Source organism: Salmo salar, chromosome ssa04 (assembly GCF_905237065.1).
Source record: "Salmo salar chromosome ssa04, Ssal_v3.1, whole genome shotgun sequence".
Lineage (NCBI taxonomy): Eukaryota > Metazoa > Chordata > Actinopteri > Salmoniformes > Salmonidae > Salmo > Salmo salar.
The window spans coordinates 70,051,781-70,079,102 of record NC_059445.1 but is presented as its reverse complement, the minus strand read 5'-3'; the positions used below and the strand labels follow the sequence as shown (position 1 = coordinate 70,079,102).

At 42.1% G+C, this 27,322-nt stretch overlaps 1 protein-coding gene across 2 annotated transcripts in view; it reads left to right on the top strand.

Annotated features, from left to right (window-relative positions):
* The window catches only part of tmem132e (transmembrane protein 132E), a 367,148-nt gene that overhangs the window by 298,520 nt on the left and 41,306 nt on the right, over window positions 1-27,322 (top strand). For both annotated transcript variants that reach the window (XM_014197869.2, XM_014197868.2), the window contains exon 3: window positions 18,883-19,023. In XM_014197869.2, the coding sequence (XP_014053344.1) occupies window positions 18,883-19,023 (141 nt within the window). The remainder of the gene's footprint in view (window positions 1-18,882; window positions 19,024-27,322) is intronic.

Sequence of the window (27,322 nt, the reverse complement as noted above, 5' to 3'; positions counted from 1 at the left end):
AAGTGTGTAGTGTCATATGATAGAATACAATGGCACTGATACACAGTATCATCACGCTTGTGGACTGCCTGTAAGTGCACTCAAAAGGGATACTTGGTAGAGCGTCCCACCCTAATGTCTTCCAATGTGTGATTTTTCTACAGAGAGAAAAATAACTTGTATCAGCTCAATTCACGGCGGAGAAAATCGCTTTACCTTGGTGGATTCTTGGAAGGACTTGTGTCATAGAAGTGTGTTTTACACAGCAATTTGGACCCCTGCTATAGGAAAAGCAGTTTGAACCCAAGCGGTTTTGAACAGAAAACTTTAAATGAGACAAAGCAGGGGCAAGGGGGGTGCAAGGTAATTGGAGCACATTACCGTAATTACCTTGACACTAACACACAGTCCTGCAATCCCGGTCAATGCTATCCCGGTCTCCTCCCACCGCCGCGGTTCACACTTCCCAGGGGGCCTTGCCTGGGGCTTAGAGATAAGGGGAGGCTCATTTACATGCGCGCCAGCGTAAGTGTCTCTCCAGAACTGGGCGTTCGAGGCGGGCTGCAGGTGCGTCTGTCGTGTGGCTCGTGGGCTCCATCGACCAGGTAGAAGCACGCACACTATAAAGACTTGCTTACACACATAGACAGATTCCAAGCAAACAGAGACTGCCACACACACACACACACACACACACACACAGACTCCAAGCATAAAGAGACTACACACACTTGCAGAGGCACATGCATGCTGATGTCCCCTGGAACACCAGTGGATTCAGAGGAAAGGACTCGGCAGAGTATTTCGGACTGATTTCAAGGGAGGTCTTTAGTGCATGGGTACAAAAGTCAATTGCTGACTGGTCTGATTATATCAGATTCTCGATAGATTCCAATGGCATGCTTCTTGGTGTACTTTATTCTGTATGTAGTCCAACATTATAAGACTAGTCAAGCCAAATTGTTTGATATCCACTAAGTCAGTCATTTCTTATACTCAGAGATATGAGAGTTCCACTCTGCAGGATTCGCTCCAAACTGTAATCTTGATACATGATTAACCTGGCTTTCCCATGTTGATATCTATCTGCATATTAAGGATGATACATACAAATGGGAGATATGACAGTTGCCGTGGATACAGCTATCTAGCTGCTGTGAACTTCAATCATTTTATATTATTCACTCTGGTTGAGCCTTAGCTGAGCAGTTGCCGTCTTCAATGGCTGCCGGCAAGATGGATGCTGCCTTTAAACAGATTTTGTCACCAAAATGACACCATAAATAAACAATATGAATCCAAATCCGCATTGGAGACTGCAACTCACTCTCTCGCTCTCTACAGCCACCCATTTCATTTCCATAATTTGCCATCCATCCCCTGGAGTCAGGACACGTTGCCCTCTTCTCTCCTCCTTCGTTTTAGCATAATCAAATTCATCAGCAGGAGATTGCCCTGCTATTGGCTGACGCAAAACGGTGCTTAACCTCGCCACACATACTGTATCACGCCACATTCTATGTAGCGGTGAAGTTGGCCAAATGTGCCCAATTTCAAATACTCAAGGCGTAATGTAAATTTAGTGTAGTGATTAGCTGGTTGTGACCCATTCCATGTCGATTTCCTAAGTGTTAACAGGGTTTGAACTGTTTTGATTACTCAATTACCCTCTATTGAGCGGTGACAAGGTTAGCTGGCAAACCTAGCAAGGTGAATACTTATTTGTATCATAAAAATGTGAGCACTGATTATATAAAAGCCACAAAAGTATTGAAACTATAAGGGAAAATAAAAATTTGCCTGTCATGCCTTTGATGAGAGAAACTACAAACACATTTCCGTATTGCAGTTACATAGAGTTGCATATTCAGCACAACTGAAATGCCTCTATCTATTCTTCGGCATCTCAAACTTAGTTTGCCTTTCCATCCTCCTGAGCGATATCACTGTTGATATTTTCCTCCACCTACACTCGGATGCGGCTGCACTCCAACACATGGCAGGCATGTATTCTGGAATGTGAATGTGATGTAATGTATTGTATTGTTGTTAATTTCCACTTTTGATCCATAAAATATATACACACAGTACCAGTCAAAAGTTTGGATACACCTACTCATTCAAGGGTTTTTCTTTATTTTTACTATTTTCTACATTGTAGAGTAATAGTGAAGACATCAAAACTATGAAATAACACATATGGAATCATGTAGTAACCAAAAAATTGTCCAACTCATCTCAAACCATCACAATTGGGTTGGGTGATTGTGGAGGTCAGGTCATCTGATGCAGCACGCCATCATTCTCCTTCTTGGTCAAATAGCCCTTACACAGCCTAGAGGTGTGTTGGGTTGTTGTCCTGTTGAAAAATAAATGATAGTCCCACTAAGCACAACCAGATGGGATGGCGTATTGCTGCAGAATGCTGTGGTAGCCATGCAGGTTAAGTGTGCCTTGAATTTAAAATAAATCACTGACAGTGTCACCAGCAAAGCACCCCCACACCATCATGCCTCCTCCTCCATGCTTCACGGTGGGAGCCACACATGCAGGGATCATCAATTTACCTACTCTGCATCTCACAAAGACACTGTGGTTGGAACCAAAAATCAAACATTTTGACTCATCAGACCCAAAGACAGATTTCCACCAGTCTAATGTCCACTGCTCATTTTTCTTGGCCCAAGCAAGTCTCTTCTTCTTATTGGCGTCCTTTAGTAGTGGTTTCTTTGCAGCAATTCCACCATGAAGCCCTGATTCATGCAGTCTCCTTTGAACAGTTGATGTTGAGATGTGTCCGGTATTTGAACTCTCTGAAGCATTTATTTGAGCTGCAATTTCTGAGGCTGGTAACTCTAATGAACTTATCCACTGCAGCAGAGGTAACTCTGGGTCTTTCTTTCCTGTGGCGGTCCTCATGAGAGCCAGTTTCATCATGGCGCTTGATGGTTTTTGCTAGTGATGCACCGATATAACATTTTTGGCCGATACCGCTATCCGATATTTTCCTTGTCAAAAACAAAACCGATACCGATAACCGATATTTCAATTTTTAGCGGCCTTTTTAAGCATTCTAGTGCAGTTACATAGCTAACACACACGGACGCAGCGGTCTAAGGCCCTGAATCTCAGTGCAAGAGGCGTCACTACAGTCCCTGGTTCGAATCCAGGCTGTATCACATCCGGCCGTGATTGGGACTTCTATAGGGCGGCGCACAATTGGCCAAGCGTCGTCCGGGTTTGGCCTGGGTAGGCCTTCTTTGTAAATAAGAATTTGTTCTTAATGTCTCTGGGATATGTGTCCCACCTCGCTAGCGTCCCACCTCAACAACAGCCAGTGAAATTGCAGGGCGCCAAATTCAAAACAACGGAAATCTCATAATTAAAATTCCTCAAACATACAAGTATTATTCACCATTTTAAAGATAAACTTCTTGCTAATCCAGCCACAGTGTCTGATTTCAAAAAGGCTTTACGGTGAAAGCATACCATACGATTATGTTAGGTCACAAAAAAACATAGCCATTTTCCAGCCAAAGAGAGGAGTCACAAAAAGCAGAAATAGAGATAAAATTAATCACTAACCTTTGATGATCTTCATCAGATGGCACTCATAGGACTTCATGTTACACAATACATGTATGTTTTGTTCGATAAAATTCATATTTATATCCAAAAATCGCAGTTTACATTGGCGCGTTTTCTTCAGTAATCTTTTGCCTACAAAACATCCGTTGATTTTGCAGAGCCACATCAATTTACAGAAATACTCATCATAAACTTTAATAAAAGATACAAGTGCTATGCATAGGATTATAGATAAACTTCTCCTTAATGCAACCGCTGTGTCAGATTTCAAAAAAGCTTTACGGTGACAGCACTCCATGCGATAATCTGAGTACAGCGCTCAGCCACCAAAACAAGCCATACAGATTCCCGCCATGTTGTGGAGTCAACAAAAGTCAGAAATAGTGTTATAAATATTCACTTACCTTTGATGATCTTCATCGGAATGCACTCCCAGGAATCCCAGTTCCACAATAAATGTTCGTTTTGTTCGATGAAGTTAATCTTTATGTCCAAATACCTCCTTTTTGTTTGCGCGTTTAGTTCACTATTCCAAATGGGCACTAAGTCAGGCACTAAGTCCAGACGAAAAGTCAAAAAAGTTCCATTACAGTTTGTAGAATCATGTCAAATGATGTATAGAATCAATCTTTAGGATGTTTTTATCATAAATCTTCAATAATATTCCAACCGGACAATTTCTTTGTCTATAGAATGAAAGGGAATGGAGCTCGTGCTCACGGCCGCACGCGTGACTAAACTAAAGGCTTTCAACCAGACCACTGGTTTCCAACAGCTCTTATTCACTCCCCTTTTACAATAGAAGCCGGAAACAACGTTCTAAAGACTGTTGACATCTAGTGGAAGCCTTAGGAAATGCAATCTGACCAAATTTACACTGTATATTGCATAGGCAATCACTTGAAAAACTACAAACCTCAGATTTCCCACTTCCTGGTTGGATTTCTCTCAGGCTTTCGCCTGCCATATGAGTTCTGTTATACTCACAGACATCATTCAAACAGTTTTAGAAACTTCAGACTGTTTTCTATCCGAATCTACTAATAATATGCATATCTTAGCTTCTGGGCTTGAGTGGCAGGCAGTTTACTCTGGGCACCTTATTCATCCAAGCTACTAGATACTGCCCCCCGTTCCCAAAGAAGTTAACTGACTTGCCTAGTTAAATAAAGGTTACACATACACACACACATACCACACTGACCAAAAAGTTATTTTGTTGGCATTTATGTATGTCCCCATTACCAGTAAAACATAATCAAAATCTATTTCTTTCACTTACTTGCTGTGCTGTTTTGTTGTTCAGCTGTAAAGTTGTTTCATTCTCAACCAGGATTTCTATGGAACTCCATTTGGGTCTTTGCGTGTCAAAAAAGATACACGTTAAACAACACTATTTCACATGTCAAATAACACTATTTGACATGTCAAATAAGCTTGTTGACCAATCAGGACCTGAATATGACTGCCCGTCACATAATAATTTAACGCGGTCATACATGTTTTACCTAGTTATTACACATTGATTACACTATCACTTGTATTTCATATGTCACAACTATTCATCGATATGTATGCCATGATGCTGGTAAAGTTGTCTCGCGCACCTACAGTGCTGGCCATAAAAAAAAGCTCTCCTCGACTTTGGCGATGCCATTTACAAAATTGCCTCCAACACTCTACTCAGCAAACTGGATGCAGTCTATCACAGTGCCATCCGTTTTGTCACCAAAGCCCCATATACCACCCACCACTGCGACCTGTATGCTCTCGTCGGCTGGCCCTCGCTACATATTCGTCGCCAGACCCACTGGCTCCAGGTCATCTATAAGTCTTTGCTAGGTAACGCTCCGCCTTATCTCAGTTCACTGGTCACGATAACAACACCCACCCGTAGCACACGTTCCAGCAGGTATATCTCATTGATCATCCCCAAAGCCAACACCCCTTTCAGTTCTCTGCTGCCAATGACTGGAACGAATTGCAAAAATCGCTGAAGTTGGAGTCTTATATCTCTCTCACTAACTTTAAACATCAGGTATCTGAGCAGCTAACCGATCGCTGCAGCGGTACACAGCCCATCTGTTAATAGCCCATCCAATCTACCTACCTCATCGCCATATTGTTTTAATTAAATTTTTTGCACACCAATATTTCTATTAGCACATCATCATCTGCACATCTATCACTCCAGTGTTAATTTGCTAAATTGTAATTACTTCGCAACAATGCCTTACCTCCTGCCTTACGCCATTTGCACACACTGTATATAAACTTTTTTTTCTATTGTGTTATTGACTATATATTTGATTATTCCATGTGTAACTCTGTGTTGTTGTTTGTGTCGCACTGCTTTGTTTTATCTTGGCCAGGTCTCAGTTGTAAATGATAACTTGTTCTCAACTGGCCTACCTGGTTATATAAAGGTGAAATATTTATATATTTCTAAATGGATGCAAACAATGTTCTTCCCCAAAAACATAGCAAAACTACCAAATCTGTTTCAGTAGCTATAATTGTGTTACTCTTTCAAATGACTGCTCGACTTGTTGACTGCTCGATCCACACAGCAGACATTGTGGGCTAGTGTAGAAATGCTGTGTTGCATGTATAGCACAACATTTCACGTGGCGTCATTACGTCATGTACCTACACTACCGTTCAAAAGTTTGGGGTCATTTAGAAAAGTCCATGTTTTTGAAAGAAAAGCACATTTTTGGTCCATTAAAATAACATCAAATTGGTCAGAAATACAGTGTAGACATTGTTAATGTTGTAAATGACTATTGTAGCTGGAAGCGGCAGATTTTTTTATGGAATATCTACATAGGCGTACAGAGGCCCGTTATCTGCAACCATCGCTCCTGTGTTCCAATGGCACATTGTGTTAGCTAATCCAAGTTTATCGTTTTAAATGGCTAATTGATGATTAGAAAACCCTTTTCCAGTTATGTTTGCACAGCTGAAAACTGTTGTTCTGATTGTACCTGTGGATGTATTTCAAGGTCTACCTTCAAACTCAGTGCCTCTTTGCTTGAAATCATGGGAAAATCAAAAGAAATCAGCCAAGACCTCACAATTGTTTTTCTATACCTCCACAAGTCTGGTTCATCCTTGGGAGCAATTTCCAAACACCTGAAGGTACCACGTTCATCTGTACAAACAATAGTACGCAAGTGTAAACACCATGGGATGACGCAGCCATCATAACGCTCAGAAAGGAGACGCGTTCTGTCTCCTAGAGATGAACATACTTTGGTGCAAAAAGTGCAAATCAATCCCAGAACAACAGCAAAGGACCTTGTGAAGATGCTGGAGGAAACAAGTACAAAATAATCTATATCCACAGTAAAACGAGTCCTATATCGACATAACCTGAAAGGCCGCTCAGCAAGGAAGAAGCCACTGCTCCAAAACCGCCATTAAAAGACAGACTACGGTTTGCAACTGCACATGGGGACAAAGATTGTACTTTTTGGAGAAATGTCCTCTCGTCTGATGAAACAAAAATAGAACTGTTTGGCCATAGTGACCATTGTTATGTTTGGAGGAAAAAGGGGGACGCTTGCAACCCGAAGAACACCATCCCAACCGTGAAGCATGGGGGTGGCAGCATCATGTTTTTTTTCTTTTGCTGCAGGAGAGATTGGTGGACTTCACAAAATAGATGGCATCATGAGTAAAATGATGTGGATATATTGAAGCAACATCTCAAGACATCAGTCAGGAAGTTAAAAGCTTGGTCGCAAATGGCTCTTCCAAATGGACAATGGCCCAAGCATACTTCCAAAGTTGTGGTAAAATGGCTTAAGGACATCAAAGTCAAGGTATTGGAGTGGCCATCACAAAGCCCTCACCTCAATCCTCTAGAAAATGTGTTGGCAGAACTGAAAAAGCATGTTCGAGCAAGGAGGCCCACAAACCTGACTCAGTTACACCAGCTCTGTCAGGAGGAATGGGCCGAAATTCACCCAACTTATTGTGGGAAGCTTGTGAAAGGCTACCTGAAACGTTTGACCAAAGTTAAACACTTTAAAGGCAATTTTACCAAATAGTAATTGAGTGTATGTAACTTCTGACCCACTGGGAATGTGATGAAAGAAAGAAAAGCTGAAATAAATAATTCTCTCTCCTATTATTCTGACATTTCACATTCTTAAAATAAAGTGGTGATCCTAACTGACCTAAGACTGGGAATTTTTACTAGGATAAAATGTCAGGAATTGTGAAAAACTGAGTTTAAATGTATTTTGCTACGGTGTATGTAAACTTTCGACTTCAACTGTATATATATGTATTTATTTATAGCCTATTAAACATGGGATAAACATAATTTTAAAACAAAAAAGGAAGCTGCAAAACAAGAGATGATGCAAAACAACTGTCTAACTCATGAAAGTGAGATTTTTTTTTTTTTAAAGCTAATGTAAATTAAACTAAACCAAAAAAAAAGTCCCGCATGACAGCTCTGACCATCAAGTGTGAAACATGTTTCTTAACCCTCAGTGGATGTTCTCTTGGCCTCCCTTGGCCCGAGGTCATTACGTGAAGCTGATTTAAATGAGAATACATTTTAGAAACCGGAGTCCCTTATTATTGATGCCTGCCAGCTAACTGGGGCAGATTTGTTATGGCTATTTCCTATGCCCTCCCATCCTCTCTAATGGCTAGTTAGTGCCGTAGCCTCTCATCTCTGTGAGGGAGCCATGACCCCTTACCGTTTTATTGAAGTTATTAAACCCCAATAGACAAACAGGAGACCCAGGGCAAAAACAGCACTGAAATAGCTGATTGGACTTTCTCCCTCACGCCTCACCTCTGCCTTCTCTCCTAGAATAAAAATGTGGCTTTGTGGGGTGAGAAAAAATTCTCACTCTGAAGATCTGGGTTTTTTGAAGGCATTGTTGTCTGTCCAGAGAAGAGCAGAATGGACTTCTCTGAACAGAGATGGTATGCTTACACTTCAACTAGAATGTCAAAAGATAGCCAGATTTAATCTCTTCACCATACCTTCCTAATACAAACCTCCAACACAACAGCTAACCACCTTAGTGCTGTTGGATTTCTCTCTCTGCCTCGTTCTCTATGCATAACAATTGATGCTAAATCGATCCCTAATCTCAGCACCTGTTCCTCCTTGTTCTCAGACCAGAACATTGAGCCAACACAGAAAACAACGTGCTGGGTGGACATAGCTGCTGCTTCCTCTGTTGCTCCACACTGAGCGTGCCCACTAAGCCCCTGGTTGGACTGTGTTGTGGGGGTAGGGGAGCCCTGTGTACGGCAGCCAGCCGATCGGAACAGACAGCCATGCTCCAGCAGAAGTACCCAGATCTCAAGGTCGGCATGTTGTTATTGTGCTGAGGAGTCCCTCAGGGTGTGGTATTATGTGGTGTTGAGGAGCAGGACAAGGAGGCCAGGCGCTCTGGGAGTTGGGGGTGGTATGTGGAGGAATGGAAGGGAGGAGTATAAATGTGGTGGATTCCCAATGGAGTGCCACGCAGTCTTTTCACTGGTGGCTAATGCTGAGGCTAGCTGCTGCTACTGTCCTACTGTACTGGCCTTTAAAGCCAATATTCTGAGATAGAAGTATGTCACATGGCCATATTAGTTGAAGAATTGACATTAATCATATAATGTTGTATAAACAAGCTGTATAATTTTGAATTAAATACATTTTATCAGCCACCATACTGTATTGGTATACACTCACCAAGTGATATGATGCCAGGCGTGTTGGTATACACGTCGGTGCCAGGCGCACTGGATCCAGTATCTCCAGAACAGCCGCCCACCTGGGCTTTTCACACCCGACAGTGTCTAGGGTTTACTGAGAATGGTTCGACATTCCTGTGGGCGAAAACAGCTGGTTGATGAGAGAGATGGAAGGAGAATTGCAAGAATCGTGCTAACAGGCGGCCCACCAATAGACAAATAATGGCGTAGTACGACAGTAGTGTGCAGAATGACATCTTGGAACGCACAACTTGTCGACCCTTGTCACGGATGGCCTATTGCAGCGGACAACCACACCGTGTTCCACTCCTATCAGCTAAAAACAAGAAGAAGCGGCTCCAATGGGTACTCGATCACTAACACCGGACAATTGAGGAATGGAAAACATCATCTGGTCCAACGAATCCCGGTTCCTGTTGCGTCAGGATTTGGCGTAAACAGCATGATTCCATGGAGTCCACCTTGTAGAATCCATGCCCTGATGAATTCTGGTTTTTCTGGAGTCAAAAGGGGGTTTGACCCAGTACTAGATATGTGTACCTAATAAACTGTCCGGTGAGTGTATATTAGAGGCATTTTTATGTGATCTTTCGAAGTAAGTGAAACTCGACCATACAAAACAGCATTCGTTTTTTTACCCTTTTAGGTGAATACAGTTTAATCTCGTATTTAGAGGGATCCAGTTTGGCATCCAAAGTCATTACACAAACATGAATCTCTTTTAAATTCTAACACTTGAAATTGAAAGTAATCCTATGACATAAGATTCAGTACACAGCTCAGCTGAGGACCCGGAAACCTGGAAAATATTAATTAGGTATGCTGTGAATTATGGTGAGACGGATGAAGCTCCCGAGTGGCGCAGCGGTCTAAGGTACTGCATCTCAGTGCTTGAGGTGTCACTACAGACACTCTGGTTTGAATCCAGGCTGTATCACAACCGGCTGTGATTGGGAGTCCCATAGGGCAGCGCACAATTGGCCCAACGTTGACTGGGTTAGGGTTTGGCCGGTGTAGGCCGTCATTGTAAATAAGAATTTGTTCTTAACTGACTTGCCAGGTTAAAAAAAGGTTGCCTAAGAAAGATAATGTCAGTGCCTGGGGCATTGTGTCCCATTACCTCCATAAACACTACATGGCCAAAAGTATGTGGACACCCTTTCAAATTAGTGAATTAAGCTATTTCAGCTGCACCCGTTGTTGATATGTGTATAAAATCGAGCACACAGCCATACAATCTTCATAGACAAACATTGGCAATAAAATGACCTGTACTGAAGAGCTCAGTGACTTTCAACGTGGCACCGTCATAGGATGCCACCTTTCCAACAAGTCAGTTAGTCAAATTTCTGCCCTGCTAGAGCTGCCCCGGTCAACTGCAAGTGCTGTCATTGTGAAGTGGAAACAGCTGTTTTTCATGGTTTGGGCTAGGCCCCTTAGTTCCATTGAAGGGAAATCTTAACACTACAGCAAACAATGACATTCTAGACGATTCTGTGCTTCAAATTTGGTGGCAACAGTTTGGGGAAGGCCTGTTTCAGCATGACAATGCCCCCGTGCACAAAGCGAGGTCCATAAAGAAATTATTTGTCGAAATCGGTGTGGAAGAACTTCTCTGGCTTGCAGAGAGCCCTGACCTCAACCCCATGATACACCTTTGGGATGAATTGGAACACCACCTGCGAGCCAGGTCTAATCAACCAAAATGAGGCGTTCTACAAGCAGGTGTCCACATACTTTTGGACATGTAGTGTATATACCTGACAAATAATTCCCCATCAATAATAGGCCAGGTGAGTTCTGAAGTGTGGGAAAATGCTAAACGTTCTAGGCCTCACTGGCGCAGTCAGAGCAGGCTCTGGGTTAGGTTTTGTCCTTAGTTGTTCTGCCCTGTCTCATGTAGGAGGGAGGAGAAATAGGAGAGTGAGATCGAGAGAGCTTTACGCTGTTTTTATAACAGCCTGGACGCACAAAGGAATGCTTTGTTCCATTTGAGCAAACTTGCTGTAAAAACTGCACAGCCCTGTGCGTGTGAAAAGTAAATGTTGCCTCATCAGCCACGATGCCTCGTAATCTGGTCTGAGCCCTTGATGGAACATGGATTGCAAATTGTCATGGCGACAAGTTACGGCACTCTTCCAGCTCAGCGGTCTAGATTGTCATTGTCTCCCCCGTCAAAGGCGTGGCCCGTGCACAAACATACATAATCAAAAGAGTCATAAAGCACAGCATAAAGCGCAGTTTTGCGCTTGCTTGATGTTTTACAGTTTGATGGCCAGTTATCATTATCATGGTCAGTTACAACTATGATAAACCATGCTGCCTCTGCATTTCGCTTCATTTGGCTTAGCCGCTCCCACTTTTAAAACCATCCTCCCATCGTTTTCAAAAATTAAGTTGGTATGATGCATTGAACGGGAGGTGGGTAGTCTAGATCCAATATTGGCTTTGAAACCCAGAACCTAGCTCGTCTTGATTGTAGTTAGGAAACCTCATTTGAGGCAGTCGGATTGTGTTGATTTTGATTGCAAAAATGGCTGTCGTGGCCAACGACTGTCCAAATTCATTGTGTGCATGTAATCACTAGCCAGGGGGACTAACAAACCAATATGCAGGCAGCTGTATCCCCCTACGCTTTAGCTCTCCTCCTCCAACTCCGCATAGGGCTCCCTCCTAATCAGCGTTTAACTCAATGCACAGTCATTTGGATCATTTGGCAAGCAAGGTCATTAGAGTGGTGGGGGTGAGGAGACAGAAAAGGGAAAGCGAATGAATGGGAAAAAGTGAGGGAGGAAGGGTAAGGAGGGGAGAGGATGGAGGGAAGTAAAGCAGAGTGATTTAACAGCAGCCTGGGAAAATAAATGAAGTCAAGGTTGCCGTGAGGACAGGTCGGAGTTTATTAAACAAAGGCACGTTTCCACCTGGTGGGGAGGTGGAGGTCGTGGGGAGTAGTGGTAGCATGCCTCTCCAGGTGACAGTCCAGATAGGGTATCTGACAAACTAGTGATTGTCCTTTTGAATCCAGCTCAAAATGGTTGCATATCTTATCATGTGAAGACCACCAGGCCCCCACCTAGTATGCCTATCATGGCCCCGCTTCAGTATCCCCCTTCCTCCCGGTGAGGTGAGGGCCACCTGTTGGCCACTTCATGGTATTGCACTTCCTCAACAACCATAGAGTAGAACTAGGATTCTGAAATGCTGGGTTGCAGGGCGATAAAGGAGGTTAGCGCCAGTGAGAGTGCATCAGTAGCTGTCTTCTGCATTTACTGTCTATAAGGAAGATGGCTTTCCACTGGCGGGTTATGAAAATGCCATTATCTTTGTAGGCGCTGGTCAATACAGGCCATTAACACTACATGATGGTGTATCAGGGCACCCGGTGTAGCAGGTTAGTGAGTTGAATTACCTATTCCTACAGAGCCCCTGATTAGACTGACCAGACGCCAGCAATATCTAGTGAAAGTTTAATTGAACAGCTGCGTGTTGGAAGTGATTTATTTAAGAGGATAGGTGCAGAACGAGGGGGGAGCCAGAGGGAGAGGGGAAAAGAGAGGGGGGTGAAGGAGGTAGGGAGTCATGCAGAGAAATAGGGAGGGGAGGTATGGTTGACAGAACAGTGTGAACATAATGAGAGTTGGTGCGTAAGAGGAATGGATGAAAAGAGAGTTCCATTGGAGAACAGAACTGGTCCACTCACAGCAGCAATGACAGCATGGGGCATCACTCTTAAGAAGCTCTGGGTTCGGTTTGAGAAGCGTGCTCGCCGATCCCCACTGTTATTGTCTTGTGTAATCATTCAATCAATTGGTGGGAGTTGTTTTTCTCTTTTCATTTTTCTACGCTTTAAGAATGTGTGGGGCCTTCCCAGAACAACTGACCCAAATCGAGATATTACGCCTTTTTTCCTCGTTTCCTTACTCCGTCAGTCCATCCCAGGTCTCCTGTATTTTATGACATTCAATGAGCATTGGATAGAATCTGATATTTCGTTGATCTTTAGAAGTGCTGGACATGACATTTATCTCTCCATCAAATGAATATATGGCGTCAGTATTTCTGTTCTGTCGGCGAGAGGGGCCGAGAGATGAGACTGCGCATCAAGACGGATGGATAAGCTCTCTGAACCGCATAACAATAATATAATCCCCCCCCCCGAAATCATTTTACCTCTTCAAGTGTATCAGTATTCCTCACAGTCATCCAGTATCCAATCACAATGTGACAACTTGCTTTTGTCCTGGCAGCATTTATTTATGCACAAATGTCTCTCTCTCTCTCTCTCTCTCTCTCTCTCTCTCTCTCTCCTTGCCATGACAAGTCTTCTGTATCACTTTTTTTCTCCTTTGCTTTGTGGGATACATGGTTTGTCAGTGTCTCTTATCATCCAATGGCTAGTAGCCTTTGTTTGACTATTGGTAGATGTATCTGCTGGTATACAGCACCGCAAACCATAGGAATTCTCAACTTTTCTTAATTCTCCTTTGGAATGGGCAATTTTTTATTATATTATATTTTGTGTTATGTATGCATAGTGATGTGAACTCTGAAAATGTCATCAACTTGGTTTCAGAAAGGCCCTGATTTTCTTGTTCTCCATGTCTGTTGGCATCGCTGAGTTCTACTCGCCTTATCAAATAAATTGGAGAGCGTCTTTTTTCCCGATTGCCTCCACAGAAAGGTTATGGCTCACCCGAGGGTCTTCTGCTCATGGCTCCGGCTGATGGAAAAACTACTTAGAATAATTGTGTTCCAGGAGGACGGATTCCTAGCCACCACCATCGCTCTGCAGTGTGTTTTTGCATCATTGTGCGCCTGTGGTTTGTGTGTGTGCGTGATCACGTGTGTGTGCACCTATGTGTGTGTGTGTGAGTGTGTGTCTGTGTGTGTGTCTGTGTCTGTGTGTCTGTGTGTGTGTGTGTGTGTGTGCGTGCGTGCGTGCGTGTGTGGTTTGTGTGTGTGGGTACGCGTGTTTGTGTGTGCAGATAGCTGCATCTACATCAGTGGCATCAGGGCACAGAAAAGGGAGTCTCCACTCCACACGTCAGCCCACCACACCACTTAAAGATAAGACAGGAACCCTCCTCCCTCCCAGGCCTGCAGCCTCTGTTTTGAATCCTGCAATTGTGTTTTGTTTTAAGGAGTCTGGTCTGTGTGAAGCTATTTAATCTTGACCCTTTTATCTCCTCAAATAATCAGGATAACTTCAGAGTTGTTTTCCATTCTGAGATCAATCGATTAGGAACACAAACGCTGCTGTCACCTGGGGCTCTACGCTGACCTTTATTACAAGGACCACATGTTTAGGAGAACAATTAAAGGAAATGTAGGGTCACAAAAAAAAAACATTTGAGATATTCAAGCTATAATTTTAAATTTTTATAGGCTCACTGGTGCTCCTAAATAAAATTTCCAGGTGGCACAGCAAAATAATTTGGTGATTATGCAAGTAAAAACCCTGGTTTGATTCCAGGCTGCATCACAACCGGCCGTGATTGGGAATCCCAAAGGGCGGCGCACAATTTGCCCAGCGTTGGCCGGGATAGGCCGTCATTGTAAATAAGAATTTGTTCATAACTGACTTGCCTAGTTAAATAAAGGTTAAATATATATTTTTTAAATGCCTCACTCAAAAGAAGTATAATACAGCTATTCTCTGTGCCTCTGTGCCTTCTCTCTTCTCCTTAGATGATTTGTCAGATTAGTGTAAATCCCGACTGTCGGGTCATCCCTCGCTGTTCATGTCCCATATCGTCTTTTGTTTTAGCGAGAGATTACTGAAGATGCTCATCATTCCTGACCCGTGGTGGCTGGCCCTCCATCTGGGGCTGGGCTGGCCACTCGGTTTACCGTCAGACGAGCATCAGCAGTGTGACGAAAGCATCAGATCTTTTTGTGGTGCCGGGCGTCTTGTTGCAAAGCGAACATCTGTCCTGATTGCTTCCCCGCTGCCAATTATGGCAGAATGTCCACATGGCTGGAGATGGAGGCTGACGAGGTTGACATGTCCTCGTATCGACGTCTCTCTCATATTTCCACAATAATGAGCAGCTGGCATGTGCTTCTCCAGCAAGGTGATGCAAAACTAAGCTATTTCTCTCTTTTTTGCCGAACAGTGAATCTCAAGGTCTGGCATACACAATATCTGAGATTACAATACTGCAATTCAATAAATAACTACTTAGGAATTACTTGTGGACCCTCAATGAACCCCTGTTGACTGGTGCCATATTTAATACTCTTGTGTGCTATTTTCTACAGCAGTCGCTTGCAGCACACCTTGTAAGCATAATCCATTGTTGTCGTGACATTTTTGAAATAATAGCTTTGTGAGTGCAATTGAAGGCTTATGGAGTGGCATCGGAATAAATATTTTTTTTTACCTCACATTACATCAAGCTGCTACTTCAAGGATGCAAAGTGCTGGAAACAAACAATAATGTTTCTCAAGCTTGTATAAACATATCATACATGCCGAGCTGTTATATCACACACAGCCAAGTGCATGATTGAATCACATGTCACATAAAACGGGCACTGCGTCAAGCACAGGGCCAAGGACAAGCATACATTGATAGATAAATAATATACTGTCATGGAATGGGAATTTGTTGTGACTGCAGAACTCCAAGTGGAGAAGTTGTCTGTAAAGTGCCCCCTCAAACTAATGGAGCTTCAGTGGAAAAAGGCTTCGCTGGCCAAATTTAGCTGTCGGAGATGCCCTGTTTTTGCAGTAATTCAAAAGGGAGTGCCTTTGAGACATTCTAGTGCTGACATTTTAGTTCCTTTTTGTTTACTTTTTTGCCTGCATTTGTGCACCGAAGTCTGCCGAGGTTACGAACGCAAATGCTTGATATCCATTAGAGTTTAGGCCGCCCAACAGTGGCACTGCGCTTCATCTGTGAGCTGTTGTCACCGCCACCATGGTCAAATGTTTGTTTTTTGGCAATCTCCACCGCAACATACTACCGCTAGCGACATCCAAAAAACTGAATTGCAATCTGTGAGTGGTTGGCATTATCTAAGCAAAGGGTTTGTTGTGAATGCTTGATCATTTCACACAGGCATTGCCTTAACAGTTAAGCAGAGCTAGGGGAGTTGTGTCTGGGAGAGCCTGGAAAAGGAAGCAGAGTGAGGGAAGAGGCTAATATGGTTGGATGGACTCATATTTGGATTCATATTTTAGTTTCCAGTTAAAGCCAAGCTCTTTTCTGTAATTTGACTGGTGTACATGTGAAAAATAAACATAATAGCCATGTTACACTACCAGGATTAATACTGACTATTATTCATTGATTCAAATAACTTGAAACCACAACAACCGGGTCTTGGTGTTGACTCCTTAACAACATTGACCAGCTAGAGTCCCACTGGAGTCCAACTGTGTTCTGTCTTGTTTACCAGGAGTTGGTCTGTTCATAATAGCTTGGTACTGAAGGTGACACGTTGAGCTGGACTAGAACTTTAGAGCCGTCTTCTTTCATCTGAACCAAACCAATCCAACTCTGTTTGTGGTTATACTGTTTGGAAAGGGCACGCTCCAGGTGTACATAATTATTCCACACAGATTTACTTCCCAGGAAAAGATTCTTGCGATAACTGCAAACAGATTCCTATCTTGCCTTGCACCTTCAGAGATTTAACATTTGAAAAAAAAAATGTACCACATCATCAATAAAGGTGTTTTTTTACACGGCGGGCAGCTGCGTATAGCTGGAGATAAAGACTAAACCAAAGCCTTGATGAAAAACAGGGCGCTGCAGCCTCCTCTATTGGTCATGACCCGATCCTCAAAGTGGTGCCGTCGCTGCTTTATCAGGTGAGTGCAGAGGGAGCGGTTTAAAGGCAAAGGAAGGGAGAATTTGAAAACTGGTTGGGGGTTAATCTGGCAGAAAGATTCACCCCATCAATGAATTTGCTGTCACCCTTTTAAAGTGTTTGGCCAGCCTTTGAATATGGTTACCAGAGCCTGAAGAAATAAGGTCAGAATTCCGATGTCTAGGTCGCAGAATAACCTGTCAGGCATACTGCTGACTCTCAACCTCCCCAATTGCGCAATGGGTAGGAGTTTGCTGTTTTGACAGGCCTTAACTACACATCATCATGTTATGTTAATTAGTAACTGTCAGACTGTTGCAAAACACACGTTTTGGTTCCCGTCTGTATCCGCCACCGCAATACAACAATAATTTCCTTGGGCAGGATATGAGTAAATTCTGTATCAGATGTGAACATTGGCAGTTGCAAGGTTTTGATTTGCGATCTCCTCTAACTCCTTGGCTCGATCATTCTAATTTCCACAGCCTGCCCCACTAAAGAACATCTCCCTGCCAGCCAGGTTTTCTTCCTTCTCCTTCCTTCCAGCTCTTCATCTGCATGGCTCTGTGCTGGCTGCCGAACCTCAAAGCTGTACTTAGAGTGATAAACAAGATAAATATCGGAGTGCTCAAGATCATTGTTGAGATTGCTGTTCATGATCCAGAGGCAAGGAGCTCCTGTCACTCAATACAGTTGCCTTCCGTTGTGTAGAGCCATCACTGGAATATTGTGTTTGAAGGTGTTAACCACAGTCTTTGACAATCTGAGCAATTTCCTGAAGACTAGATGGATGAAAGGCTATGTACCAATCCACATTAGCTATTTGTGCAAAACAAAATTATTCTCCACAGGTTACAACAATGAATTAAACCACATCGAGGGTTAATGAGAAGTCATTTCTTAAACGCTCTTTCAGGGCATAAATGTTTGCACTGAAAATGTCCAGTGACATTTTAGACCCCAGTGTATGAATTAGCTATATGGCCTTGAAGGATTAGGAGCATTTAGAGCTAACCGACCCTGTTTAGCAGTCAGCCATTCCAGCGCAGCGCTTAATAGAAGTTGCCATGGCAGAAGGCATCTGTGTGGAATGAATAAATAATAGTAGTGTCTTAGCCGAAGTAGTTCACACAAGCTCCTTCATTTGCCTCTTATCAGGGCTGCAAAGATGGCTAGAGTCTTACAGAATTGGTGCGTATTACTAGTCACAGCTTTACCTTTCTGATTCTCTATGCTCACTCATTAATCGGTTTTGTGCGAACGCAATGGCGAGCTAAATTCACATGGGCCACACCAGGGTAATACCTCATACCCTCTCATTTGTGTGGGGAAATTAATCGGAGTCACTGAAATGGATCATAGTCTTAAAAACACTAGTACAGCACAATATTCAAGCTTTCTCAAAATATTATGGAACCAAAGAATATGGAGTGGGCTTTTATTTTTTGCCTGATGCTTAATATACAGTTGGCTGGTTGAGAAATACTCTCAATCGTTATTTAAGCATTATTTAGACATTTATCCATGATTTCAAATTTCCAGTGCGATAAACTGACTCTAAAGACAAAGCCTATCACCACATTGTCCAACTACATTAACTGTCATTGATTGATCTTTCAAAAATGCATTTGCCCCGATATAATACAGTGCTGTGCACATGATGGAACTACAGTATACAAACAAACCAACAACCTCTGACCTCACAGATAAATCATGAGCTGTTAATAATGTTGATTCATTCCTTTTATCTCTTGATTGCAGGGTCAAGGCAAAGAAGGGGGTGAATCTTCTGCAAACCAAGTCAAAGAATGCACTGTGGACTGTGGACTGGGAGGTACAGTCTGGGGCGAAGCATTCCATCACCACCATCGACGTGAACAAAAATAAAGGAGTGCAAGCCGGGTAAGTCAACAGCCTAAGGCCTAAACACACAACACACAACATCCACCCAAACACTACAGAGTGAGGCTGTTGTGCCCAGCACATTGTTAACTTTAGGATGGTTTGTTCTGTGAAAGACTAATTGAGACTTCTTCAAAGCATCTCCTTGGCTGCAATAGTGTCCTCATGTTGCTTGCTGATAATAATAAAGAAGTTATAAGTCTATTTGTAGTAAAGATATGGATACAGATTTGGGTAGTTGTGCAAAAAATCCTTGGATATACTCTGTCAAATAAAGTGCTTAAATGCAAAGCATTTAGGCACTGCATCTCAGTGCTAGAGGCATCAGTACAGACCCTGGTTCGATCCCGGGCTGTATCACAACTGGCCGTGATCGGGTGTCCCATAAGGCGGCGCACAATTGGCCCAGCGTCGTCCAGTTTAGGGGAGGGTTTGGCCGGGGTAGGCCGTCATTGTAAATAAGAATGTGTTCTTTAACTGACTTGCCTAGTTAAATAAAGGTTAAATAAAAAATAAAATAAAAAAATGCTTACACCAATGATGATTTAAACATTTCTCCCTGCTTGGCAGAAAGCTGATATGTTTGGAGGACAACTACATTAAACTGTACTTTTGAAATGCATGCTTTTTACAGCTTGAGTATCAACTTTAGTGATATATCCATTTTATGTGTAGGGAAAACCAATAGAAAAATGGCAAAGTGATATGTACAGTTTTACTTTTATACAGTGCCTTCAGAAACTATACATACCCCTTGACTTATTCCACATTTTCTTGTGTTACAGCCTGAATTCAAAATGGATTAAATCAAAAAAAAATCTCACCCGTCTACACACAATACCCCATAATGACAAAGTGAATAAATGTTTTTAGACATGTTTGAAAATGTTTGCTAATGAAATACAGAAATATCTCATTTATATAGGTATTCACAACCCTGAATCAATACTTTATAGAAGCACCTTTAGCAGTGGTTAGCTGTGAGTCTTTCTGGGTAAGTCTCTAAGAGCTTTCCACACCTGGATTGTGTAACATTTGCCCATTATTCTTTTCAAAATTCTTCAAACTCTGTCAAATTGGTTGTTGATCATTGGTAGACAACCATTTTCAGGTCTTGCCATAGATCTTCAAGTAGACTTAAGTCAAAACTGTAATGCGGCCAATTCACTGTCTTCCTGGTAAGCAACTCCAGTGTAGATTTGGCCTCGTGTTTTAGGTTATTGTCCTGCTGAAAGGTGAATTAATCTCCCATTGTCTGGTGGAAAGCAGACTGAACCAGGTTTTTCTCTAGGATTTTGCCTGTGCTTATTTTTTTTATTTTTTTTTAACCTTGCTTAGCTCTATTCCGTTTATTTTTTTATTCTGAAAACCTCAGTCAAGCATACCCATAATACGATGCAGCCACCACTATGCTTGAAAATATGGAGAGTGGTACTCAGTAATATGTTGTATTGGATTTTCCTCAAACATAACACTTTGTATTCAGAACAAAACATGTATTGTTTTGCCACATTTTTTGCAGCATTACTTTAATCCTTGTTGCAAAAATAATTTTGGAAATATTTTTATTCTGTACAGGCTTCCTTCTTTTCACTCTATCAATTAGGTTAGTGTTGTAGAGTAACTACAATGTTGTTGATCCATCCTCAGTTTTCTCCTATCACAGCCATTACACTCTAACTGTTTTAAAGTCACCATTGGCCTCATGGTGAAATCCCTGAGCGGTTTCCTTCCTCTCCGGCAACAGAGCTAGGAAGGACGCCTGTATCTTTGTAGTGGCTGGGTGTATTGATACACCATCCAAAATATAATTAATAACTTCACCATGCTCAAAGGGATATTCAATCTGCTTTTTTTTATTTATACCCATTTACCAATAGGTGCACTTCTTTGCGAGGCATTGGAAAAGCTCCTTGGGCTTTGTGGTTGAATTCACTGCTCGACTGAGGGACCTTACAATTATCTGTATGTGTTGGGTACAGAGATACTGTATTTATTCAGAAATCTAGTTAAACACTATTTCTGTACACAGAGTGAGTCCATGCAACTTATTATGTGACTTGTTAAGCACAGTTTTACTCATGAACTTACAGTGGGGAGAACAAGTATTTGATACACTGCCGATTTTGCAGGTTTTCCTACTCACAAAGCATGTAGAGGTCTGTAATTTTTATCATAGGTACACTTCAACTGTGAGAGACATAATCTAAAACAAAAATCCAGAAAATCACATTGTATGATTTTTATGTAATTCATTTGCATTTTATTGCATGACATAAGTATTTGATCACCTACCAACCAGTAAGAATTCCGGCTCTCACAGACCTGTTAGTTTTTCTTTAAGAAGCCCTCCTGTTCTCCACTCATTACCTGTATTAACTGCACCTGTTTGAACTCGTTACCTGTATAAAAGACACCTGTCCACACACTCAATCAAACAGACTCCAACCTCTCCACAATGGCCAAGACCAGAGAGCTGTGTAAGGACATCAGGGATAACATTGTAGACCTGTGCAAGGCTGGGATGGGCTACAGGACAATAGGCAAGCAGCTTGATGAGAAGGCAACAACTGTTGGCGCAATTATTAGAAAATGGAAGAAGTTCAAGATGACGGTCAATCACCCTCGGTCTCGGGCTCCATGCAAGATCTCACCTCGTGGGGCATCAATGATCATGAGGAAGGTGAGGGATCAGCCCCGAACTACACGGCAGGACCTGGTCAATGACCTGAAGAGAGCTGGGACCACAGTCTCAAAGAAAACCATTAGTAACACACTACGCTGTCATGGATTAAAATCCTGCAGCGCACGCAAGCTCCCCCTGCTCAAGCCAGCGCATGTCCAGGCCCATCTGAAGTTTTCCAATGACCATCTGGATGATCCAGAGGAGGAATGGGAGAAGGTCATGTGGTCTGATGAGACAAAAATAAAGCTTTTTGGTCTAAACTCCACTCGCCGTGTTTGGAGGAAGAAGAAGGATGAGTACAACCCCAAGAACACCATCCCAACCGTGAAGCATGGAGGTGGAAACATCCTTCTTTGGGGATGCTTTTCTGCAAAGGGGACAGGACGACTGCACCGTATTGAGGGGAGGATAGATGGGGCCATGTATCGCAAGATCTTGGCCAACAACCTCCTTCCCTCAATAAGAGCATTGAAGATGGGTCGTGGCTGGGTCTTCCAGCATGACAACGACCTGAAACACACAGCCAGGGCAACTAAGGAGTGGCTCCGTAAGAAGCAGCTCAAGGTCCTGGAGTGGCCTAGCCAGTCTCTAGACCTGAACCCAATAGAACATCTTTGGAGGGAGCTGAAAGTCCGTATTGCCCAGCGACAGCCCCGAAACCTGAAGGATCTGGAGAAGGTCAGTATTGAGGAGTGGTCCAAAATCCCTGCTGCTGTGTGTGCAAACCTGGTCAAGAACTACAGGAAACATATGATCTCTGTAATTGCAAACAAAGGTTTCTGTACCAAATATTAAGTTCTGCTTTTCTGATGTATCAAATACTTATGTCATGCAATAAAATGCAAATTAATTACATAAAAATCATACAATGTGATTTTCTGGATTTTTGTTTTAGATTCCGTCTCTCACAGTTGAAGTGTACTTATGATACAAATTACAGACCTCTACATGCTTTGTAAGTAGGAAACACTGCCGATTTTGCAGGTTTTCAAATACTTGTTCTCCCCACTGTATTTAGGCTTGCCATAACAAAGGGGTTGAATACTTAATGAATAAATATAAAGTAAAATGTAAATCCACTTTGACATTATGGGGTATTGTGTGAAGGCCAGTGACAAAAAAAACGACATTTAATTCATTTTAAATGCAGGCTGTAACATGGCAAAATGTGGAACAAGTCAAGGAGTGTGAATACTTTGTATGTTGCTGCATTGCAGTGCCATGGAGATGTTATCGGCAAAAATGCCAGCACTACCTATGCCTGTCACTGGGCAAGGGTACCCATGATTATATACAGGCACATCACAGGACTCGGGCTACATTCCAATATCCATACTAGGCTTCCTCTTAGAATGCATGCCCGAGACATTGGATAATGGATCAGACCATTACTCTCTCTCATCAGTCCTAAAACAGGCCCTCCATTTTGAATGAAGGTAGTAACAGTGGAATCAGGTGCAGCTGAGGATGAAGGGAGGTAGCTAGCTTCTTAACCTGTGATACAGCAATACCTCTGGGCGGGCGAAGCCTGGCATTAGCCAACATAAATCACTAATACACTCAACTCATTAACAAAGAAGGCATTAAGAGTTTGGGCTGCTTATCCTAAACCTCCGGAGCTATTTAGCCAGTGCAGATCCTAGTAATACCACCGCCCATAGTTTCCACGGACTGTGGGGAAAAAAGAGACTGGCCAAGTGGGTCTGGAGGGAGGGGGGGTATAGAGTGAGCGTAACAGATAAACAATGACATTACCTGAATAAAAGATCAACCAGTCTTTCTTTGTTCTCTCTCAATAAGGCACTTAGTGTCTGGCTTTCTTGCTATATTTAGCGGACCGTGTCAAGTCATCTTTGCCATCCTGTCACCATGTTGGAAATCCGGTCCAGTAGGGGGCCAAGCTACGATAAAGACACATTGTGTCATCACAACTTTTGTCAGAGGCCCAGTCAAAAGTCATGAAGGTATTTTGGGCAGAGTTCATATGTTACTAATGAGTTTTGCCTACATTTTAGAGCCATATAACAGTCTCCAAAAATAAATAGCCTGCCATTTCCTATTTTCCTTTGATTTAGCCTTCTAGCTGATAAAAAGCATTAAAGATGAGTGAATTCTCAAACTACAGTATTTCAGGCCCACTTCACCCAGCTAAGTGAGATAACATTAAATGCGGGACCTTTTTTGAAAACATATTTAACTGTGATATAGTTCTGCCTTTTTGTGCCGACTTTGGTGTTTATTTTAGATAATGGACCATGCTGGGCTGCTTTATAAATCTGCCCACAAAAGTAGTATGTGTAGATCCATGCCAAAGAGGGTCCCAGTAGTTTGGTATTACCACATTAAGCCTAATAGGTTTAAAGCCTTCATTCGACATGGTTTAGCAAAAAATCTAGGCCTATAATAGATTATATTGTCATCTTCAATCATGAAGCGTGATCAATTTTCTGGGCAAACACAGCACTTGGGAGCATTTTACATTTCCTGCTAGATGAAAACATTACTTTCTTCCATAGCTTGGTGACATGTACGTTATACAAGGAACTAAGAATAGTCAATGCTTTTAATGTCCACCATGTGATTCTCTGTGTTGTCAAGGACTTCGGAGTTGTTATGACAACATGCAATTATTATAAGTGTTCATCTTAATGTAAAGAATATGTAACATGTTAATGTGAAAAAGTTATTTGAGGAGCTGGTGGTTAATACCACCGACATACTCATGTTCTTCATGTACTTCTGATTGGTGCACACCAGTATCTCACTCGTCACACGCAGCTATGTCTTTTTTTCAAAGGTCGTTATGCATCTTACCACTGAGCTCATCAAAGTATAAATCATTTTTTTAATGCTTGCTTCAACATTCTTTTTGAACACAACTCAATCATCAAGTTTTCTGACGACAACAGTGGTAGGCCATTCTCCTGGGGAGAATGGTGCTGCATTGCATAGCAGCCGTTTTACAAGCTCCTGACCAATTTGGCTTATTATTTTCTTTCTTTTTTTGTACTTAATGTTTCTACCATCGTTTCCTGTGAGTGAAATGAGCTTATGGACATCAGAACAAAGATCACTAACCTCAATTTAGATTAAGATTTCTACTTCAACAAGTCGGAGGTGCAGGACATACTGCTCACCCTGGAAAAGAAAAAGGCGGCGTAAGAGAGGCGATGTGTGGGCACCCTGACGAAGCTGCGCTGGCGAGTACATAAACCGCAGCTACTGTCCGTTCTATTGGCGATCGTACAATCTCTGGAGAACAAACTGGATGAGCTCCGTTCGAGACTGTCCTATCAATGGGACCTGAAGAACTGTAATTCAGCAGACACTCGTATCCAGAGCGACTTACAATAGTAGTTACTGCATACATTTTTCATACTTTTTCATACTGGTCCATTTCGTATCGAATCCAAAACCTTAGCGTTGCAAGCGCCATGCTCTACCAACTGAGCCACACGGGACCTAATATCCTATGTTTCACGGAGTTGTGGCTGAACATGGACATGGATAAAATACATATAGATGTTTTTCTATGCATCTGCAGGACAGAACGGCAGCGTCGGGTAAGCTAAAGGGCGAAGGTGTGTGTCTCTTTGTTAACAACAGCTGGTGCACGATCTCTAATAGAAGTCAAGAGGTTCTGCTCGCCTAAGTTAGAATACCCCATGATAAGTTGTAGACTTTTGTTTTTGTTTTACTATTTTTTTTTTTTATTAAGCAAACATTTTTCTTACTTTTGAACTCTGCATTGTTGGGAATTGGCTCATACAGTGCCTTCAGAAAGTATTCATACCCCTTTACTTATTCCACATATTGTTGTGTTACAGCCTTAAATCAAAATGTATTAAAAAAATGTGTGTGAGGTACAGAGATGAGGTAGTCATTCAAAAATCATGTTAAATACTATTATTGCATACAGAGTGAGTCAATGCAACTTACTATGTTACTTGTTAAGCACATTTTTACTCCTAAACTTATTTAGGCTTGCCATAACAAAGGCGTTGAATACTTATTGACTCAAGACATTTAAGGTTTTCATTTTTTATTAATTTGTAAAAATGTCTAAAAAGATAATTCCACTTTAACATTATGAGGTATTGTGTGTAGGCCAGTGACCCAAAATCTCAATGTAATCAATTTGATATTCAGGCTGTAACTCAACAAAGTGTGGAAAAAGTCGAGGAAGTGTGAATATTTTCTGGAGGCACTGTAAGTAAGCTTGTCACTGTAAAGTCTACACCTGTTGTATTTGGCGCATGTGACCAATCAAAATTTATTTCATTTGACAACACTCTTTACCAAGAGAGTTTTCATCTATATTTTTCGTAGCTGTCTATTTACCACCACAAACCGATGCTGGCACTAAGATCCCACTCAACGAGCTGTATAGGGCCATAAGCAAACAAGAAAATGTTCATCAGAATTTTGACCTCCCCTTTTTTAGCACATCACCAGGACATCTGCAGGACATCTGCAGGACATCTACAGGACATCTACAGGACCTAGTGTCACAAAATGCTGGAGGAAGGCCAAGAAAATCATCAAGGACCTCAGCCACCCAAGCCACGGCCTGTTCACCCCACTACCATCTACAAGACGGAGACAGTACATCTCCAGGCCATCAGACTGTTAAATAGTCACCAATATCAGGCCTCCTCTCAGTACCATGCCCTGAACCTTAGTCACTGTTACCTAGCCTTCTACCACCTGGTACTCTACCCTGCACCTTAGAGACTATTGCCCTATGTACATAGTCATTGACCACTGGTCACTTTAATGTTTACATACTGTTTTACCCACTTCAAAGTGCCTTCAGAAAGTATTCACACCCTTTGACTTTTTCCTTTTTGTTGTTGTGTTACAGTCTGAATTTAAAATAGATTAAATTGAGATTTTTGGTCACTGGCCCATGCACAATATCCCATAATGTAAAAGTGGAATTATGTTTCTCAAAATGTGTACAAATTAATAAAAAATGTAAAGCTGAAATGTCTTTGGTCAATAAGTATTCAACCCCTTTGTTGTGGCAAGCCTAAATAAGTTCAGGAGTAAAAATGTGCTTAACAAGTCACATAATAAGTTGTGTGGAATAATGTTGGAATAGTGGAATAGTATTTAACATGATTTTTGAATGACTACCTCATCTCTGCACCCCACACAGCAGTGAATTTCAACCACAAAGATGAGTTGTTTTACTATGCCTCTCAAAGAAGAGCACCTGTTGGTAGGATGGTATTTTTTTTTTAAAGCAGACATTGAATGTCCCTTTGAGCATGGAAAAGTTATTAATTACATTTTGGGTGGTACATCAATTCACCCAGTCACTACAAAGTTACAGGCATCCGTCCTTCTGTTGCCGGAGAGGAAGGAAACCGCTCAGGGATTTCACCATGAGACTAATGGTGACTTTAAAACAATTAGTTTAATGGCTATGATGGGAGAAAACTGAGAAGGGATCAACAACATTGAAGTTACTCCACAATACTAACCTAATTGACAGGGTGAAAAGAAAGAAGCCTGTACAGAATACACATATTCCAAAACATGCATCCTGTTTGCAACAAGGCACTAAAGTAATAATGCAAACCATGTGGCAAAGCAACTAACTTTCTG